The sequence below is a fragment of the Anolis sagrei genome, chromosome 6 (assembly GCF_037176765.1).
Source record: "Anolis sagrei isolate rAnoSag1 chromosome 6, rAnoSag1.mat, whole genome shotgun sequence".
Lineage (NCBI taxonomy): Eukaryota > Metazoa > Chordata > Lepidosauria > Squamata > Dactyloidae > Anolis > Anolis sagrei.
Genome location: NC_090026.1, coordinates 80,498,666 through 80,515,161, shown reverse-complemented (window position 1 = coordinate 80,515,161; position 16,496 = coordinate 80,498,666). Strand labels below are relative to the sequence as shown.

Genomic DNA, 16,496 nt, shown 5'->3' with positions numbered 1-16,496 from the left:
ACAAACATTCCAAGAAGTATTCTGGAACTGATATGAATAGGAATGCACAGTGAGCTTAAGAAAATTGTCCTGGGTACTTTACAATGAAAATATTTGGGGTAAAAAGGAAGGCGTAACAGATATCTTTACTGTAACACTAGATCTTAAAAATCAAAACTGTACTCGTGTTATTACAATACAGAAATGAAGTATCGCATTTTTGAACACTGGCAAAATGCAACATTCTGTAACTATATTCAGAAGGTAGTTTCTCATGGTACATCTGTAGGACTGGGACATCCGTAGGGATACCAAGGTGCTTTTTTATAAAGCTATTGTCCTCCCAACCCTGCTATACACCTGCAAGTCGTGGACTATCTACAGATGTCACATGCAACTCCTGGAACAATTCCATCAGTGTTGCCTCCGAAAAATCCTGCAAATCTCTTGGGAAGATAGGCGGACAAATGTCAGCATGCTGGAAGAAGCAAAGACCACCAGCACTGAAGCGATGGTCCTCCGCTATCAACTCCGCTGGACTGGCCACGTTGTCCGGATGCCCAACCACCATCTCCCAAAGCAGTTGCTCTATTCCAAACTCAAGAACCGAAAATGGAATGTTGGGGGGCAGGAAAAGAGATTTAAAGATGGGCTCAAAGCCAACCTTAAAAACTCTGGCATAGGCACTGAGAACTGGGAAGACCTGGCCCTTGAGCGCTCCAGCTGGAGGTCAGCTGTGACCAACTGTGCTGTAAAATTTGAAGAGGCACGAACGGAGGGCGAAAAAGAGAAACATGCCACGAGGAAGGTACATCAAGGCAACTCCAACCGGGACCGCCTTCCATCTGGAAACCAATGCCCTCACTGCAGGAGAAGATGCAGATCAAGAATAGGGCTCCACAGTCACCTATGGGCCCACTGTCAGTACATTGATCTTGGATGACAATTCTACTTGGACTACGAGGGATCACCTAAGTAAGTAAGTAAGTAAGTAAGTCTCATGGTATTTTAACACCAGGGTTGTATAGTAAATAAAGTGTCAGATTTGGACTATCAAGACCCAACTGTCAATCTCTGCTCATCCATGAAACTCACTGATTCTCAGCCTGACTAGTATACGGGATTGTAGTGAGGATAACATGAGGCTATGCACACATGAGTTCTTTAGAGAAAATGTAGGGTTATATGTTTAAGTGAAAGAAAGAAATGTCCAATACACATTAACACAAACAAAGTACTAGTGACAATAACCCAAAACTGTGCTTCTAAAGGCCATTGGAAGCACAAGTCCATCATATTACATTTGCATTGCATTTAAAAGACTCTGATATGGATGGCTTCTTTAAAAAAAATCACTAGCTATTGCTATTATTACATAATTAAATACCCGAGCATTTGTTTGCAAAAGGGGAAGCACAAACAACCTTACCATTAATGCCAAAATAAACTAGTGTTAGTTATGGTTCCCATGACAGTGGAAGGGTGAATTCATTCCAGACTTTGGGTAGCTTTAAAGGAGCCCTGCACAATGCTGAACCACTTTGGGAGCAGGGGTTCAGCACGTTGGAGAGCTTATGTTAAGCCTGCAGTGAAATTTGACATGGAGTTTGGAAAACTTACCTTTTGACAACCAGCAACCCAACATTCAACATGACCAGTGGCTGAGTTATTTTGGAAGTTCTAGTTTTAAAAGGTAACATTTCTAGTTCTAGATTTGTTCCAAAACAAATCTACTTTTCCCAAGGCAGAAACTGAAATGAAACCTCTATTACAAGCGACAGGTGGTATAAACCACAACCTTAATTACTGCCAAGTGTAGGAAACCACTATCCATATTTTGTTTGGGTTGTTGTAGGTTTTTCCGGGCTATATGGCCATGTTCTGCCTCCAGAACATGGCCATATAGCCCAGAAAAACCTACAACAACGCATGGATTCCGGCCATGAAAGCCTTCGACAATACATATTTTGTTTGCTGTGAAAGCAATTGTCTATTGCAGGGGTCCTCAAACCAAGGCCCAGGGGCCAGATACGGCCCTCCAAGGTCATTTACCCGGCCCTTGCTCAGGGTCAACCTAAGTCAGACAAGACTTGACAGCACACAACAACAACAACAACAATCCTATCTCATCAGCCAAAAGCAGGCCCACACTTCCCATTGAAATACCAATGTTTGTATTTGTTAAAATTGTTCTTCATTTTAATTATTGTATTGCTTTTAAGCATTTTTTGCACTACAAATAAGATATGTGCAGTATGCATAGGAATTCATTCATGTTTTGTTTTTTTTTCAAATTATAATCCGGCCCTCCAACAGTTTGAGGGACTGTAACCTGGCCCTCTGTTTAAAAAGTTTGAGGACCCCTGGCCTACTGCATACATTCTGTGGTTAAGTGGGCATTACAAAGTTTGTTTATTTATTTATTTACAACATTTCTATCCCACCTTTCTCCAACCCAAAGGGGATTCAAGGCAGCTTTACAGTCAGGCAACCATTCGATGAACCATTCCATTTGATGAACATTTATTTATTATCTATTTGTTTACTATATTTATACCCCACCCTTCTCAACCCTGAAGGGGACTCAAGGCAGATTTACACATAGGCAACTATTTGATGCCTTAAAACAATGTACAATCATAATAAACATTTTAAGATAGAATTTAAAACACATTAAAACATATAAAATATTTCAAGCCTCTTTCTGAGTTCTTACTTTTGTGTGTAAATCAAACAGGAATGCTAGGCCACAGATGTCTACCAGATGTATTATATACAAAAAAGATATAATTTTGAAGACCAAAGCAACTTTATTTCTCCTTCACAGAGAAGCACCGTAGTATTCAGAAGCTTTCAGACTATGGGTCCAAATATTCCATTATTGTTCCGGCTGATTGGCAACCTTCCTTGGCCCTAAAAAGAGATTCTAGAATTGGACCCAGGGCCTCCTGTATTCCAAAGCCTGGAAAAATCCAATATGGAACATAAGAGATTGCGGGAACTGTAGGGTTTTTTTTTTTTTGGTGGGGTTTTTGGCAGGGGGAAGGGCTTTTCCAAACAGCTTTTCTTCACAATCTATATAAAAGAGGGTGGGAGGAAAACACATTCAATTGGTATGCATAATAAGTCCTGTACTGCAAAGATTCTTACAAGTCAAGGATGATCTTCATCAGTGTTTCCTGAGATTCAAGAAATCTTTGTTATAAGACTTTTTTCTTTTGGATTTTTTTTAGTATTCTTTCTAACCCTAATTCAAAGCCTTATTATTTTGATAGAACTTCCCAGAACATGCAACCTTCTGGTCTTGTAGGCCACTTCAATGCCACAGTGAAGGAACAGAGTTCAAGTTGACACTGCTATCCCTGAAATTCCCACATTCAGAATAATTTGTTTCCTTTTCAGTTGACTTGGCCCTCATGCCTGCTCTCCCTAATTTAGTCCCATTTATTCTGATTAGACAGGGAGAGATGAGGTAGAAATAGAACATTTGTGTCTTAGACGCCCCTTATCACAGGTGGGAATTCATGCCCTGTGTGTGACTTACACCCAACTCCAAGGCAGAATCCCTGAAGCCAATGTAGTGATGTGGAAGTTGGGACATCTGCTTATAGTTCCCAACTGGGAAAGCCCTGAAAGAGCTACCAACTCTATTAAGTAGAGAATCCTTTTTTTTAAAAAAAAAAATAGTTATGTGTGTATCTCCCCTTTCTAGTGAGCATAAGACAGTACATGTATTTGCATTTGCATTTTTATCTTCAGAAGAACCCAGAGGATGGGGAAGGTTGAAAGGAAATTATTGGACCAGGATCACTCAAGAGCTTCAAGATTCAATAATGGCTAGAACCCATACCTCCCAAGTCCCAGCCCAGCAGCCACATAACTTCACCAAACCACCCTTATCTTCTACAGTTTCCCATTATGAGCCATATTTTTCCTACATTAGTTGTCAATTCAAGTTATTTCTGACTTATCACAACTCTAAGGCAAACCTACCACAGGGTTTTCTGAGGGTGACAGTGTGTCAATTGCCCAGGGCTATCCAGCGGCTTTCCATGGCTGAGTGAGAATTCCAACTCTGACCTATAGAGTTGTAGTCCAGTTTTCAAACCACAACACCACACTGTCTCTCTCTTCCCTAAATACTCACAAGCATTCAAACTACAATCCTACACACAAACAAATGTGAATTAGATCCACGGGACTTAATTCTCAGTTTTGTAAGCCTTTGAGGATGAACATCAGGGTATAAATATTTCAAATAAGTAAATACGATAAATTCTGAGTAACTAACTATATCTAATGCCTGACATGGTGAGGAATGAAATACACCTTCCAAGCAACATTCACACCAAAATTATACCTGTAAAATAAAGTACAAAATATTGCATATTCATTACATATGCAACTTTGGCACAGATTTTGTTTATCATGTTGATTGTCTTCCCCCTTTTCTCCTTTCTTTATGGTGTCTTAGTTTGGGGGATACGTCCCCTCCACTTTTTTTCTTGTATGACCATGAGGAATAAAACATTTAAGTCCTACCATATTCCAGCTGATAGTTCTCATCTCTTCCTTTTGTCTTATTTCACTTCCAGCAGAAGACAATGGACATGGATCATCTCCTTGCTTTTGTTCTCTGAGGCACTACCATCATCGCTTTGCTATACCCATCACTTCTTGAGCTTCTTCAAATAAGCCACTTCCAGGTCCAGAACTTCATCTGTTGCCATACTGTATTTCTCCAAGCCTCATTCACACATCCTGCCTTTTGATAATACCAACCAGATGGTACTTCATCAAGGCGATGCCATCCCAGTTGCCACCACTCATAAATTGGGTCATTGGCACATCTAACTGATCCACTTACTGCTCATTCCAAAAGTGGGACTAAATTCTCCCATTTCCAGAGTGTGGGATCTGCTGCTAAACTCTCTGCCGAGCGTGCTCAAACTATTTCCTTGGCAGACTTGCTCTGAAATGTGTGCTGGTGGGGACAGCATGCAAGGAGTTGGAGGGAGGGGAGAGATGGGCGGACGGCATCACGCTTGTTAGCAGCCAACAAACTTTGTAGTTGTTGAATGCTCAAAGTGTGCCAACTCTGGCAGGCTGAAGGGGAAGGGGGAGTCGGAGGTCTGCTGGCTTGCAGAGCCTCTTTTCACAATAAAAGCCCCTTCTCTTAAAAATTTAAAAGCTGACCTGAGTTGATAAAGAAGAATCTATAATGCTTTGGTCAGACCTCATCAGGAATACTGTGTCCAGTTCTGGGCACCACAATTCAAGAAGGATTTTGACAAGCTGGAATGTGTCCAGAGAAGGGTGATCAAAGTGATCAAAGGTCTGGAAGCCAAGCCCTATGCGGAAAGCCTTGGAGAGGTGGGTATACTTTTTTTTGTTGCTATTTTGCTTTATTGGCTTAAACTTGGCAAGGTGGGTGCTGGGCTTTGCCTACTTGGTCTTCCTTTCTGTGAGGAGGCTGTCGTGGAGCTTGAAGACCTCCAGCTCAAAATACATTCGTTCTACAGTGTAGAGCAGCATTTCTCCCAGAGGAGGGGGTCATGAGGAGGTTTCAGAGGGGTCGCCTGAAAAGACCACCAGAACCTGAAAAGACCACCAGAAAACATATTTCTGATAGTCTTAGGAACCTCTTTTAGCAGAGAAGGCTGAACTTCTGCCTGATTGATGGCCGCCTCATCATTTACACCATCTCCTGCCTCTTTGCCATTGTGCTTTAATAATGGGATTACCTTCACCTCTTCCCTGAATCCATGCCAGTCCTTGCCATATGTGTTGTATCGTATTTTGTTATAATGGGGATTCTGACCATTTATACCTCATATAACGAGAAGAGCATCTTCTTGGTAGCACACAGTAAAGAGTCAACAGGAATGGATCCTGATGACATCTGGCAGCTTTCCTCAAACCTGAAAAGGTTTGATGACAAATACACCCTCAAAATGATGTTCATCAGTGGGCGAACCAAGCAACAGCGGGAGGCCAAGTTCACCAAGTCCATCACCAAGTTCTTTGATGAGAATGGCACCTTGGTCATGAGAGCTGGGTATATTTAGCTGGGAGAAAAGAAGGCTGAGGGGGGACCTAATAGCCATGCTTAAATATTTGAAAGGATGTCACATGGAGGAGGGGGCAAGCTTGTTTTCTGCTATTCTGGAATCTGAGACATAGAGCAATGGATTCAAATTTCAGATTCCATCTGAAATCTAAACATTAGGAAGAACTTCCTAACAGTAAGAGCTTTTCGGCAGTGGAATATGCTGCCTCACAAGATGTCATGCAGTCTCCTTCTCTGGAAGTTTTTAAGCAAAGGCTTGATGACCATCAGTTGGGAGATGGACTCAATAGCCCTTGTGGTCTCCTCCAACTTTATGATTCTATTTATTTGGGGTATGTCAGAGATGGGCTCTTGTCCTTCTAGGAAGGTAAAAGCAGACTAGAAGTAGAGCCATTATTAACTGAAGTATTCCTCCATTCTTCAAATAGTGCAAAACATGACAAAGTACACAAAGCTTCTAGAAGACAACTGGAGGTGAAAAGGTTGCTTCGTGGATAGAGTGTCAGCATTGACAAGTTGAATACTGACCCAGCCATTAAGTTCACTGAGAAGTCTTGGGCCAACAGTAAACGACATACCTTTGTCCAAAAAACCTCCCAATGACCTCTTGAGAATTCAATAAATAACAGAAATCCTTGGGAGATCCTTGGAAGAAATCTGGGATCAAGGGCATTACAGTGCGGCCCCCGTATCTGAAGGATCACTTTCCTTGATTTAATTTATCCATATCCAACGAAATATTTAGAAAGAAATTAAAAGCTTGGCTGTGAGACCAAGCCATTACAGAGAAACTCCGTGAAATAAGTGGATACGAAATAAGTGCACTCACGATTGGAATGGATCCTGGACTTTGACTTTGGATTTGTGTGGTTTCAATAATTGGTTTTAACACATAGATGTTTTCTTAACTTTTATGGTTTAATGTATATGTGTATTGTTTTATATGTTTGTTCATACAGCATTGCTGCCAATTTGTAAGCTGCTCTGAAGTCCCCTTCGAGGTGAGAAGGGTGGAGTATAAATATAGTAAATAAATAATTAAATAAATATGGTCTGGTTTCTTATTTATATAAAGATGTATAATTGAAGAAACATGTGGAAATGCAAAGAAGTTTTTTTTAAAGGGAGACAGACATTAAAATCATTATTTCAGAAGCACAATGGAATAAAATATGGACCATACCACCTTATTAATCAATATCAGGTTATTTCAGGGAATTTACATTGAAGACAATTTATAGTTGGTATTTAACACTGGTTAAATTCCATGAAATAAATAGTAATATCTCACAATTTGGCTGGCTGGCTTGTGGTGCTGTTGGTAGATGGTAGGCTTTATAACCTTATATGATCTATTGTAGGATTTTGTTTTGCCATTATCACACCACTAAAATCTATTTTTATAATTCTCCCTCTACAGGAGGAGAGACTTTTTGACCCTATTAACATGACTTTTCAAGTTTTTTTATAAAGTTCAGTACACACCTGAGGAAAGGATAACATATTTGATGTGTGCATTGTTGTTGTTGTTGTTGTTGTTTTTTAAAAAATAACATCTCAAGTGAATTTAATACAATAGCAGCTGGTTTACTTCATAGATTTCCATCTTCATTTTCTTTTGGAAGCATTTCATTTCCTTTCTCCTTTCTTATTTCGAACCACTTCCATTTATAAGCAATTTCCTGTCAAACTCATTCCTGCTGGGAGAATCAAGTTGCTCTGTCTGCAAATGGGGAGCGACATGACAGGTGATTTGTGTAGTTGCTTCAGTTTCCGTCCCTTCATGCAAATAGGCATTTTGAATGCATTCCTGACATTTTAAGAATTTGACCTCAGAAACCGAGACGTGGGCCTGTCAAAAGCCCTGTAAAATTGAAGGCTGGAAGAATCTTGAGAGTCATACCTGATGCCTTCCCCTTTAGGAGATATAAAAGACTTTCCCATTAAACCTTTGGTGAATAGATTCGTGTTTCAAAGCCTTCTAACAGGAGAGGGAAATCTTTGTTGTTATGTGCTTTCAGATTGATTCTGACTTATGGTGATCCAATATCCTCCCATCATTTCAAAGATGAAAACCAGGAGACATGTAGCAAAGAAAATTCAGAGTGTGATCAAGATGGCAGCGTTATTAATATGAAAGAACTTCTCAAGAGCTAGAACTAGGAGAGGCTGCATCACCTTGCTTGTGGCTGAGTCTATTGAGGAGATTTTGATCCCTCCACTTCGTTGGAAATAGCAACTTTCTCATGCCTCTACTAGCTATTTGTTATTTATATAACTGCTTACTGTGTTGAATATCTGTGTAATGGTTTGCAATTTTGTTGTTGTTTTTTTAAAAAAATTCAGTCGCTTCCAACTCTTTGTGACATCATGTACCAGCCCACGCCAGAGCTCCCAGTCGGCCGTTGCCACCCCCAGGTCATTCAAGGTCAAGTCAGCCACTTCAAGGATAACATTTTACTTTATCTCTTTATTGTGGGAGGAGCAGCAGACAATGTGATCAGAACTGGGCATGTTCAGGACTCAGATTCCATTTTAGAAGAGTTTTGCTTTTGGAAGTATGCAGTGTGTAAGCCCTTAGACTTTCAATGTAGAGACTTCAATAGGAACAGTATGCTGTACAAAAGCCATTAGACTCCTTTGGACTTTAAGATTAGACAGAGAGTCTGTTATACTCTCATAAGAGAGAGATGCTTTGGACTATGGGTTATTGTTTCTAAGATTGATGCTGTTGTGACTCAGCTTGACTCTGAGTCTGAAGCTGAGCTGTTTGGGCCTTCTGAGCCTGACTTTGGCCTGCAGGATGACAAGGAGGCTGATGGGTTACAGATTCTTGTACATGTTTCAGCCGGGGCTGATAGTGTGGCTGCTGAAGGAGAAACAGCAAGTCAGTTCTCAGGGGAAAGGAATGTTCCTGCAGTTAGAGAGACTGCTAGAGAGAGTGAAATCCCACACGGCCAGGTGGAGGATCCGTTCCAGCTGGACCCAGATAAGGGGTTGCATAGCCTTGCAGATAATGAATTAATGATCAGAAAAGATAATTTGCAATTAAGGCTTCAGAGAAGCACTCGTTTGGCCAGCAAATGAGAAGCCAAAGGTGCCCAAGGTCAACGCAATGCTTTCATGTTCGCAAAGGGTATTTAGTCTTGTAGCTGACAGGCCAACATTGCTCTTTCTATGTTAACTTCTGGGATTTGTCCTGGCGTTTCGCAGCACACTTTCGGCTTCCTGAGTCTGGGATTTGGGTCTGGTTTTCAACTGTTTTACCATGGACTTTTGTTTGACCATTGCTAAAGGATTGTGCTTCATGTTTTTGGCTTTGGATCTTGGGAACTTTGCTTTTACATTTAAGTCTCTGTTTTGCCTATGGAACTATTGCATTTTTATTTCTTTATTTTGATTTTGCTTTTCTCAATAAACTACAAAAACCTACAGCCTTGGTGTGGAGCAAGTTGAAAACTACCCTGAGTTGCAACAGATGCCCTGTGTTATCACAGATAAACTACTTTAAAACTACTTGTAACTGGATTGATAAGGAAAGTACCTGTATGCTGAATACATGGAGTTTGTGAGAAAACCAACTATGTTACTTTGAAAGAAGCCTGCTTATTTTTGTCTCTTGAGAGCATGATTTAAAGGCAAATATATTTTAAGGAAGAGTAGTTTTTTGAGGGGCAACTGAAAGGTACATTTCTGAAACTCTGCTGAGTAACAATATATTTTTGTGCATTGGAATATCTTTATCCCTAACAGTTCAAAGACGTACTTAGGTACATCAGTTAACAACCGAGAAAGCTAGTTGCCTTGCATGAATGCTGGTGAATGGCATTTTCCCCAAAGGGTTATGACTCTAATAGGTCATGCTTTTTACCAAGAGGTTATGGCATTATTTTTCAAAAGGTTGTGACTTCTAACAAGGTCATCCTTTTCAAAGATCATGAAATATCCAAAAGGTCATGTAACCAGTGGTTTTCCAAAATATTTCACTTCTCCTTGATGAATATAGTGTCAACTACTTTTGCTCTTTAAACTCAGTTTATTGTAATCAAAGTTAGCCTGGGACAAAAGGGGAGGAATATAGAAAAATTGGGACATTTTAGAAATATCTGAAAAAAGTGTGATTACAGATTCTATCTAACAAATCAGGACAAATGCAATCCTATACTTGGGTTTTCTTGGGAAGATTTCTTCAGAGGACATTTGTCACTGCCTTTCTCTTTTGCTAAGAAAGTAGATGTATTTTGTTGTTTTGTGCCTTCAAGTCATTTCAAATTTATTGCAATGCTAAGGTGACCCTATTACATGGGTCTCTGAGGCTGAGAGTATGTGACTTGCCCAAGTTCACCCAGTGCGGTTCCATGACCAAGTAAGGATCCAAACTCTGGGTTCCAGAATAATAGTCTAAGGACCTCATCACACTAATGACCCCACCCCCACCCCACCACCCCAACCCCTGGCCTGCGTCATCTGATGGAGTGCATCTGGTTCTGTGGCCAAAGAGGAACCCCCATGTGATAAGGGGGAAAAAAATCAATCTAATGAGGGGGCAACACACAATGCTTGGAGCCCCAGCTAGTACAGATGATGGCAAAAGAGTTTAAGAGTTAAAATCCAAAGCATCTGAAAAGCCACAGCTCTTTAGGCCTGACTTATTGTTATTGTTATCTCCCATCAAGTCTGCTTCAATTTGATATGGTGACTGTACAAATAAGAAACTTCTATAAACCCTGGTCATCAACAGTTGTGCTCAGGTTCTGCAAGTTCGGGGCTATAGCTTCCTTTACTGAACCAATCCCTCTGTAACATCTTCTTCCTCTTTCCTTATTGCCTTCTACTTTGTCCATGTCTATACAGGAACAAAAAAAAAAGCCCAAATCCGGTGCTGGCATTCTTCATGATGCAGGCAACTTCTGGTAAATATAAAGAAAGTTTAGCCCTTAACTCGATTTTGTTCCACACTATGCAAATTTGGGGAATATTTGGGTATGTACAGGAAACTGGAGTATCCCAGGGCTTTTCTGATATCTGAGTCTATTTTGGCCTGATCCATTATCCATACACATACTGTCACTATCACCTTTTCCTGCATTAATCGGCACAGGGAAGGGGATGGGGTCATTCCTGTGTTGTTGCCACTACTGCTTAATGGCCATGGAGCTCCCTATGGTCATGTCTGCTGAGGTCAGAATGGGGTGCCCATGGGATCAGCAATAAGAAGGGAATCGCTCTGCCCACTCCTGCTTAATTCTGTGGGCACCCCATTATGGTTTCAACAGATGTAACTACGACATCTGCAACACCGAAGTGAGGTCTCTGACTGGCAAGGAGTGGCAGCATTGATGTGGATGACAAGGGGTCAATGCTGTCATGGACTGTCTAGACATCAAAGCAATGCCACAGAGGGTTCAGTAGAGTGCACAAAGTTGTCATTAGGGTTGATCCTGCATTAAATGGGGACAAGGCTTTTCTCCAACATTCTGTCTTTTTTAATGAATCATCTCATGAGATGTCCAAAATTTGACAGCTTCAGTTGGATTGTCTAGGCATCTACTCAGAGTTCAGGCTTGACTTTCCAACCCGCTGTCTGAAAAATCAAAAGAACTAGCTCCAAGGGAAGGTGGGGGATATGGTTTGGAGGGATAACTCGCACACCTTAAACCTCCCTCAGCAACAGATTTTTATTTGTATTTCTTTCCAGCATTTCATGATCACTGGGAACTGTTCCTGTGAACATTGCAAGCCCTCCAGGTAGAAATTAGGTACGCCAATGTGCAAGCTGGGAATGGAGCCAGCTGGAAATGTTTGGCAGTTGTTACACTAAAGAGTTCCCACTTGTCTGCCACAAATCCCATCAGCCTGTCTGAGCTCATGCAGGACAGACAAAAAGTTGTGAGGCAAGCCAGGCAGAAAAAGCAATCTCATTATCTCCCCCTCTGCTTCTGTGCTTGATACAAGACAGGTTTCACTTGCAGAGCCGACTTCACTGAGAAACAGGCCAGTACTAAAAGCCACAGCTTTTTCTAAATCTTTGCTTTGGCAGCCATTTGATGACTTCAGCCTTCCCCAATCTGGTGCTCCCCATTTATGTTGACCTTCATTATTCCAAAGCCCCAGCTCAGGGAGGAGGGGGAAATGGTGGACTAGCCAGAAAATCAGTTTGCTATAGTGGCTGGAGCATTGGACTATTATGGCCCTGGAGACCAGAGTTTGAATCCTTGCCCAGCCATGGAATCCATAGAGACCATAGGCAAGTCATGCTCTTTCAGGCACTGATAAAGGCAATAATAAACTCGCCTAAATAAATCTTGCCAAGATAACCCTGTGATAGGGTTGCCATAAGTCAGATACAACTTGAAGGCATATAACAACAACAACTGTTACTAGCAATCATGTACCATATATCCTCGAGTATAAGCCGACCCGAATATAAGCTAATGCACCTAATTTTACCACAAAAAAACTGGGGAAACAGATTGACTTGAGTATAAGCCGAGGGTGGGAAATGCAGCAGCTACTGTTAAATTTCAAAATAAAAATAGATACCAATACAATTATATTAATTAAGGCATCAGTCGGTTAAATGTTTTTGAATATTTACATAAAACTGCAATTTAAGATAAGACTATGTACTGTCAAAGGCTTTCATGGCTGGAATCACTGGGTTGTTGTAGGTTTTTCGGGCTATATGGCCATGTTCTAGAAGCATTCTCTCCTGACATTTCATCTGCATCTATGGCAAGCCTCCTCAGAGGTTGCGAGGTCTCAGAGGTTGTGAGGTGACCTCACAACTTCTGAGGATGCTTGCCATAGATGCAGCCAAAATGTCAGGAGATAATGCTTCTAGAACATGGCCATTTAGCCTGAAAGACCTACAACAACCCTAAGATAAGACTGTCGAACTCTTATTAAACCATTATTCTAACCTTCTTCAATGTAAATTTGCTTATGTGTGAAGAGCGGCTTAAAGAGTTGGGCATGTTTAGCCTGAAGAAGAGAAGGCTGAGAGGAGACATGATAGCAATGTATAAATATGTGGGAGGAAGTCACAGGGATGAGGGAGCAAGCTTGTTTTCTGCTTTCCTGGAGACTAGAACATGGAACAATGGCTTCAAACTACAAGAAAGGAGATTCCATCTGAACATTAGGAAGAACTTCCTGACTGTGAGAGCTGTTCAGCAGTGGAACTCTCTGCCCCAGAGTGTGGTGGAGGCTCCTTCTTTGGAGGTTTTTAAACAGAGGCTGGATGGCCATCTGTCAGGGGTGATTTGAATGCAATATTCCTGCTTCTTGGCAGGGGGTTGGACTGGATGGCCCATGAGGTCTCTTCCAAATCTATGATTCTATGATTATGTATCCTGCCAATAGTAATAGAGTAAAATAATAAATGCAATAATAACAATATTAAATAGAGTAAAATAATAAATGCAATAATAACAATATTAAATAGAATAAAATAATAACTGTAATAAAAATAATAATAACAGAGTAAAATAATAAATATATTTGACTCGAGTATAAGCCGAGAGGGACGTTTTCAGCCTAAAAAAAGGGCTGAAACTAGGCTTGCACTTGAGTATATACAGTACTTGTTGGGAGATGCAAAGGGATCTAGAGAGCATCAAATGCAAGGGAAATGCATTCCTTTTCCATGCAAATGTTGACTGCATAATGAAGGCTGAAAGCTTTAATCATTAAAAGAATGAGCCTTTACTTGTTTTAGAATTCTTTCAGAGGTCACCTAGTACCTTAAAAAGGCAGGATATACAGTAAGTCAAATAAATAAATACCTTTGCAATGTCATTTGTGTCATTTTAATCAGCACATTCAGGCCCTGATCAAAACATCATGTAAGAAACATAATTAGGGGACTTGTAATTATGGGCTCATGACATTTAAAGTCTGATCATCTGTGACCTGGGCAGCACCCCTCTGTAGTGAATTAATTAAAACTTAGCTTTAGTAAAGATCTCCATATCCAGATGTTTGTAAGAAAAATGCTGTCCCAAGGAAAAGCTAAATAAAATAAGATTCCTAATCTAGCATATATAATACCATCTGTGCTAAAGGTTGTTTGGTTTTTTTAAAAAAGTTGGAGCATTTTTGCATTTTCCAAATATTTCTCATGTCCCCTGTTTATGATTAAGACTCAGATCAGCATACGGTGATGGCAAATATACAGTCATTATACCTTTCTGAGGTATTTACTCATTCCGACAGCTTAAGCCAACTGTGCATACTGAGAAACTCCAAATTGCTTTTCTCACCACTAAACAGCTTCTGTAGCATGCATGCTGTGATGATTTAAATGACTGCAACTTGCTTGAATATCTAAGAAATAGGAGGTTTTATGTCCCTCTAAACCACATTGTAGAATTGGACTTCTGTAAATATGTTTAGGCAACATTTTGGTGCAGCTTGAACCAATGACCCGTGTTACTTTTTGGGAATACAACTCCCAAAATTCCCCACCAAGCCTGGCCACTCTCTGCATTGCTGTCAACACTGTAACAGTTTGTTGCAGAAGCCACTCGCATACAATTCTTCTGGTCATCTTCTCCTGAGCTGTGTCTATCTAACCACTGTGAAACACAAGCCATCAGTGTTATAACTTATTACCATTAATGTAATAGATTACAGAACAATTTTATTCTCTAAGGCTTTTAATGGGGGATTTGTGGTTTGGCTGCTTTTATGTAATTGCTCACTAGATTTTTTAAGAGCTCTGCTGACTCTGGCTTCCTTGCTTTGCTTTGTTCTAAGTGAGTGGTTTTTATTTGATGTTCCTTTGGAGCTTTTTAATAAGAAGGAGACATACACACCTTATTTATTAACTAAATAAATGTAACACAATCCTCTTTTGAACCATTTTTACACTACTAAGAATTCAGAAGAATAGTGTGGGTGTAAGGGAGGGTTGAGGTCATTGCTCCCCCAATAAAACTTTGTCCTTCCCGATGACATTTTTCTTCAATGCTTCAACATCTAGCATTGCAATAGGTTTAACCCTCAGCTATGCATTCAGAAATAAAATTTAGGCATCCAAAGCAAAGTTGTCAAGCGAGCCCAAACACTGCAAATAGAAGAGCCCTGTTTTGAGTCTCTCTTTGCAATGCTAGACATTTGGTCACCGCAAGACAGACTCGTAGCCAGGATTTCGATTCGGGGGGGGGGGGGGGGCTGAGTTTGTTTCGGGGGGGGGGCTGAGTCCGAGTGAAAGAGGGTTTACCCTAGCAAACCTTTTGTATCGTTACCCCAATACCCCCATGCATATGGGATATATTAAGTAGGGTGATCAGATCATGATATGAATAAACATAACAGTTTAAATAATGCACCAGTAAGCCCTTTTCGCGAACCACCATGAGAATTTGGGGGGGGGGGGGGGCTGAAGCCCCCCAAGCCCCCCAAGCCCCCCCCCCCCCCCGGCTACTTGCCTGCCGCGAGAACAATCCTTATTGGGGCAAAGCCCTCATTTATTTTTCACCTGTGTAGGTTCATGTTTGAGAAGGTATCTCTCCATATCTTAGTCAAGTACAACATACACCCATGTTGTAAGCCAATCTCATATTGAGGGCAAGTTTTGGGGGCACAATATGGATCTTAATATGACCCATGGATAAATTGAGGTCCATTCCATGAAGAAGGGAAAAGCCAGTCGCCCTGACCATCACCAGCTTTTTCGTACCCACGTATCTAAAAAAGCCTTCTGCCACTCTACTCGGAGAAGGGAATTGTTTCTTTTTATATAAAAATATTGTACCCTCATTATTAAAAAAAGAAACAACCCCCTTTTCTGAGTAGAGTGAAGAAAGGCAAGATTATAGTCCATTATATGAGAACCTAAAGCAGAGTTTCTCAACCTGGGGGTTGGGACCCCGGGGGGGGGGGTCGTGACAGGGTGTCAGAGGGGTCGCTAAAGCCCATCAGAAATTTTCTGTTGGTAATGGGGGTTCTGTATGGGAAGTTTGGCCCAATTCTCCCATTGGTGGGCTTCAGAATGTTCTTTGATTGTAGGCAAACTATAAATCCCAGCAACTACAACTTCCAAATGTCAAGGTCTAGTTTCCCCAAATTCCACTAGTGTTCACATTTGGGCATATTAAGTATTCATGCCAAGTTTGGTCCAGATCCATCATTGTTTTGAGTCCACAGTGCTTCTGGATGTAGGTGAACTACAACTCCAAAACTCAAGGTCAATGCCCATCAAACCCTTCCAGTATTTGCTGTTGACCATGGGAGTTCTGTGTGCCAAATTTGGTTCAATTCCATCCTTGGTGTAGTTTAGAATGTTCTCTGATTGTAGGTTAACTATAAATCCCAGCAACTACAACTCCCAAATGACAAAATCAATCCCCTCTAACCCCACCAGTAATCAAATTTGGGCGTATTGGGTATTTGTACCAAATTTGGTCCAGTGAATGAAAATGCATCCTGTATATCAGATATT

At 40.8% G+C, this 16,496-nt stretch overlaps 1 protein-coding gene across 1 annotated transcript in view; it reads right to left on the bottom strand.

The window, feature by feature from the left end:
* The window catches only part of GASK1A (golgi associated kinase 1A), a 52,124-nt gene extending 47,057 nt beyond the window's left edge, over positions 1 to 5,067 (bottom strand). Inside the window, exon 1 of the mRNA XM_060781850.2 lies at positions 4,522 to 5,067. Within this exon, the coding sequence (XP_060637833.2) occupies positions 4,522 to 4,545 (24 nt within the window). The 5' untranslated portion in view covers positions 4,546 to 5,067. The remainder of the gene's footprint in view (positions 1 to 4,521) is intronic.
* Between the last annotated feature and the right edge of the window lie 11,429 nt (positions 5,068 to 16,496).